At 51.1% G+C, this 5,426-nt stretch overlaps 1 protein-coding gene across 5 annotated transcripts in view; it reads right to left on the bottom strand.

Annotated features, from left to right (window-relative positions):
• Positions 1-5,426, bottom strand: part of CTDP1 (CTD (carboxy-terminal domain, RNA polymerase II, polypeptide A) phosphatase, subunit 1) — a 36,106-nt gene that overhangs the window by 26,497 nt on the left and 4,183 nt on the right. For 4 of the 5 annotated variants that reach the window (XM_014535919.1, XM_005861588.2, XM_005861589.2 and 1 more), the window contains exons 2-5: positions 4,633-4,716; positions 4,110-4,203; positions 2,358-2,486; positions 152-302 (exon numbers count right to left, since the gene is read on the bottom strand). In XM_014535919.1, the coding sequence (XP_014391405.1) occupies positions 152-302; positions 2,358-2,486; positions 4,110-4,203; positions 4,633-4,673 (415 nt within the window). In that variant the 5' untranslated portion in view covers positions 4,674-4,716. Of the gene's footprint in view, positions 1-151; positions 303-2,357; positions 2,487-4,109; positions 4,204-4,632; positions 4,717-5,426 lie in introns of those variants that run through there. The other variant, XM_014535918.1, reaches the window with a different exon arrangement.

Raw genomic sequence — 5,426 nt, 5'->3', positions numbered from 1 at the left:
CCCCCCCGAGTGCACAAATTTTTGTGCACCGGGCCTCTAGTATATATATAAAAAAGAAAAAAAAGAAAGAAAGCATGATGGACAGTAAGAAATAACCCAGTTTCAGTGTTCAGGCGCACCACACGCAGCTCAGCCTGAGCCGCACGCTCACCTGCAATCGTGTGTGCATACAGCCGGCTGCCAAAGGTGAAGACGTGCAGCTCGTACAGCCTGGCGACCTTCTCCAGGAACTCCCTGCAGTGCGGACGCAGGCGGGTGTGCAGCATCGGCTCGCCCCGGCCTAGCTGGAAGTGCAGGATGCCCTGCAGAGAGCGAATGCCCAGTCAGCTGAGGACCCAAGGGCACGGGCTCCACCGTCAGGACACGGGTCCAGGTATCGTGCCAACTTACCTGGCACTCATGATTTCTTTAAGCATGCTCCACGGGAGTGAGCTCAGTCCCCTCTGCTGTGGCCATTCCCACAGCAACTACCGATGACAACATGTAACTAACTGCCTACAAAACCACCGCAAGTACCTACAGTAACTACCTATGGCAGTGATGACGAACCTTTTGAGCTCGGCATGTCAGCATTTTGAAAAACCCTAACTTAACTCTGGTGCTGTGTCACATATAGAAATTTTGTGATGTTTGCAACCATAGTAAAACAAAGACTTATATTTTTGATATTTATTTTATATATTTAAATGCCATTTAACAAAGAAAAATCAACCAAAAAAATGAGTTCGCGTGTCACCTCTGACACGCGTGTCATAGGTTCGCCATCACTGACCTATGGCAACAGGGCCACTATCTGTCTTAAGTACAGAGACTACCTGTGACCAACACCCACAGGAACCAGCTATGACAACTAAGACAACTACCCAGTCACTGCGGTGTCACTGAAGGGCTGCAAGGACACCAGCAGACCCTCACACATCCTGACTACTGTGCCCACTCTTGTTGATGATGGATAAAGCAAAGTGCCCAGAAGTAATGTCACCCATGTCTTTGTTCCTTCAAATACTGACATTGGTCAAATAGCAGAACCACAGTCGGCTTAGAACAGGTTCCCATTAATCTGCTGACAGTGTCTTCCCCAGTTATCGATGAAAGCAAGCCACAGGTTCCCACATAAGCTAGTCTACCAGACACAGCTTTATTAACTTATAGACACATCACAGAAGCTGAAACAGCATTCTAAATCACCTGAGCAGACAGGTGAAATTAGTAATACCAACCTGCTTATACATGATTAATAGGCAAATAGGCTCCCTCTCCTCAGGAAGTAAACTGTGATCTTCTTAATCGTATTTATCATTAATTTTCTCAGTAAAAATGCTCTAAACAACAACTATAAAGGAAAAGTAACCAATCTTAGGCTTAGTTAACTTTTCCCAGTTCTAACTCAGTCAAAGCCCTTGTGATCAGACTAATGTTAAAAGACTAGGAATGAAACCTCATAAACAACTTCCACCCCACTCAATAGTTAAATAGTCCATGAATTGCAATAAACGTCCTTAAAGGCACACGTTAAGAAGTAAATGTCTTTCTGAAGTCGCCAGCAGCAGCATGTGGGTGGGCTCAGGGTGGCTGGCAAAGCCCTGTCATCATGCTGTTACCGAGCCAGCAGAGGGATGGGCCCGTGGGCAGGGTGTGGCAGCACTGAAGCCCTAGCAATAGCTGAGGACTGGCCGTGCAGATGCTGACATTTGCCTTCTGGACCATATTAGCTGAGAAACTGGCAGGTTACAACTAGTTCAACTGTCTTATAAATGCCTGACTTCAAAGGCATGATAAACCCATAAGCCAGCCTGGCCTGGCCTGGCCCCCCTGTCAAGGACAACTTCCCATAGTGCTGTCCTAACCAGACTGATGAGCTCTGTGGACACGAAAATCCGAGCACTAACAGAGGGCTACACACCAACAAAGAAGTGAAAGATGACGATATCGGTGACGCTGGTCTCTAGGTAATGACAGCAGGAGCTGACACCTGCCTGGGAACAGCCACCTGCAACAGGCATGCAAAGCCTTCTGAAAGGTCCAGAAATTCAACTTCTCAGCTCCACAACTTCTGAGCACAAAGTTGAAGTAGCATCCCGTTCTCGACCCATTCTCTGTATTTCGCTGGAGAATTCACGCAGGGTGAGGTCCAGCCTCACCTACAGCCCGGGTGCACCTGCACTGCCCCCCATTGCAGACATTCCTGAAGAGCACACACATCTGCTCCTCTCCTCCAAGAGCGCCCCCTTTGCCATCTAATCTGCGCCCCCTCCCCGCCCCCTGGGCCTTCCAGGCTTGCAGTTCACGGTGCCGAGGACCGTGGGGGGCCTGCCTGTGGCACAGGCTGAGGAAGCCCCGCGGGCCGCCACACTCACTTTGTTTGACATCTGCTGGCACTGCTGCTCCGTGGTGTGGATCAGGGTCTGGTCCAAGTCGACCATGAGCACCAGCTTCCTGTTCCGATGCAGTCGTTGCTGGTCTTCCCTCCCTAACTGCTCGGCTTGCTGAAGTTAAAACGAAAAAGGAAAAATGACAATGCAAGTCTATCTGGATCCAAAATTAATTCAATTTTATTAAGAAAAACAGGTGGAAGCTGAGCATATTCTTCACTACCCCCTGCACTGCCTGCCAGTGGACCCATTGCTGTTGAGACCATGTGGGGCCACAGGGCTACTCCCCTGCTGCCTGGAGCCTGCAGTGTGTATCACACCCTGCAAGGCACTCTGCCTTGTGATCCTAACTCTGTCATTTCACGAAAGGTGTAAACGAATGAAAAAGGAGGTAAAAGGAAGTGGTGGTTCCTATAAAAGTTTAGTTGGATGCTGTGGAGCAACTCAACACCGTGAACTGCAGAAGGAATGGGGAAAGTGGGACGGTAGGCCAGGACAAGGACAACTAGGACACGAGGTGCAGCAGCAGGCATGTGGGATGCATCTCAGGTGCCCGCCGCTCGGCTTCACCTTGGAAGAGGCCCAGGTGGGTCCTGGAGACGGCATGGCCCAGATGTTGCCCTCGCGGGCCAGCGGGGACACTGCTCTTAGAAGGGCCCGGTCCTACCACACTCAGCGATGAGGGGACTGATGTGGGCCCATGACAAAGACTTTGGGGCCTGCATCACTACCATTTCTCACTGCAACTCACTCACTGTCAACAAACGCCGGCTCTCATTAGGTTGCACAGAATTCTAACCTCTGATCCTGAAGGGAATGAAGCCAACAGTGGTTCTGTGATGGCAGGAAACAGTGGATACTTTCTTCTCTTTAATCCTCCAGCTCCCTAGTTCTCTCTCCCTCCCTCCCTCCCTCTCTCTCTCTCTCACACACACACATATTTACATTTGTTTAAAGTCCAGTAATTCAGAAAAACTTGAATCATGTATCTGATATTTGTCTTTCTCAAAAAAAAAAAAAGTAGGTATCACTTAAAAGCACAAATCTAAAAAAAACCTGTAACAATGTATCACCTACTCACACAGGTGTAGAGCTCTGAAACTGCTTTATAACTAAGTTTTTATACAACCCCACAGACGTGTTCCTGTGCTCTGTCCTGGCGATGCTCACTCAGCCCATTAGACTCAGACCACAGAAACATGAGGTGTCAGGGTTCTTGGAATGCATAAAAGGAACAGATCTGGTAAAACTCCAAACTTCTTATTTGTGCAGACACCTTCAATTCCTGGGCAGCTGGGCCTGCTGGTACACAAATGCACAGGGGCCCCCCTAGGAGCTCTGAGGCCTCTTCAGGGTCCCTGCACCCATGTCCACTCCACAAGCACCCCTGATGCCCTTGACTCCACCCAGGTCACCTCTTGTACAGCCACCTGTCCTGGTAGCAGCTGCTTGTGGGCTCTAACCCTGGCCCTCAGCCTCCCGACTAGATCCGCTGGTCACAGCATGTGTTCCCATGTCTAATCCCTCCAGCCCAGACCTGGCCCCAGGGGACTGGAACCAAAGCCCTAGACAGCAGGGAGCCGGGTGCCTCCCAGGTGGAATCACTTGGGAAAGAGACAAGTGCAGCCCCCATACTCGTCGTCCTCCCAGAGGTCACTTCGGAGATAAAGGTGACCAAAGCCCGGCACGTTCTCCGGCTGCCCCCTCCCTGCTCTGGAACCCACGAGCGGCACTCACCTCAGAGCTCACCATCAGCTCCGGGACACTGTGCACCATCGACACGGTGGCTGTGGACAGTGGCATCTGCTGCCTCCCGTTCTTGCTCTGCAGCCTGCGGAAGCGAGAGGGCTGTCAGGTGGCTGCCTTCGGCTGCTAACCAATGTAGCGAGCACTTTCATTTCCATTGTGGTCGATGTGCTGCTGGCAAGTGTGGAACGTTGTCCACTTAAAACACACAGGAGACTGGCCAAACGATGACGTTCCAGTCCCTCACAGAGCTCCGCTGAAAACACACGGATGTCACCCTGACACAGGCACTCCATGGGGAAACAGCCAGGCAGAGCACCCCCTATGCACACCACAGGGTCAGAAATGCATCTCTACTCACTAGTGCTTCCCTCCCGCAGCGGGTGACTGGGCGAGCTGACCTGAGAGCAGTCAGGTTCCCAGCCCCCACCCGTGCCCTCTACCCTTCACCTCTGCACCCACCGTCCCCCTTCCAACATGAAAGGCACTGTGCTCACGCCGGGTCAGTACTTACTGGGTCAGGTCTTGGCCACACTCGGCACACAAACCCTTCATGACGACTGGGTGGCTGCATCCTTCGACTCGCACCAGAACCGCTCTAGAAATGGGGGGCAAAAAGCAGAAATCAGAAGGGAGACACTGGGACTCTGGTTTCTCACTCCTCTCCCTGAGAGGGAGGAAGACCTTGCTGCTGCACGCCTCCCGGGACTCCTGTGCTCTGGCTGTAAAATGAAGGACGGACGTCTCACCTGTGGGCTCCACTCACCTAAAACACAACAAACCACATAGAACAGGTGCAGGAACTGAAAATGTCCTGTCAGGAGAGGAAACTGGGGGAAACATGAAAACTATCTCAAATCCTCTTACATTTATGATAAACAATCTACAAAAACTGAAACTTTGTTAATACAACAAGGAACAATAATACCAACAATAAGTGGCTGCCTCCCCCGTGTTCCCAGTGCAGAGAGAGGCTGCGATGCATCTGCACTTCTGATAGACTACTGCAATACAGTGGGGCCTTGACTTACGAGTGTCCCGACTAACGAGTTTTTTGAGATACCAGCTGTCTCTCGGCCGATTTTTTGCATTGAGTTGATAGAGTAATTTGAGTTAAGGAGCTCGGTCTCGGAACAAATTAAACTCGTAAGTCAAGGCCCCACTGTAGTTCCAGTGTCTACAAACTCAGAAATTACCATTTTCTTTGCATGGGTGGGGCCCAGGCGAGGGCCTCGATGTCCCGTGTCTGCAGCCTCTAACCCAGCCGTGGGCAAACTACGGCCCGCGGGCCAGATCCGGCCCGTTTGA

This window comes from Myotis brandtii, unplaced genomic scaffold (genome assembly GCF_000412655.1).
Source record: "Myotis brandtii unplaced genomic scaffold, ASM41265v1 scaffold154, whole genome shotgun sequence".
NCBI lineage: Eukaryota > Metazoa > Chordata > Mammalia > Chiroptera > Vespertilionidae > Myotis > Myotis brandtii.
This window is presented reverse-complemented; position numbering and strand designations above follow the sequence as displayed.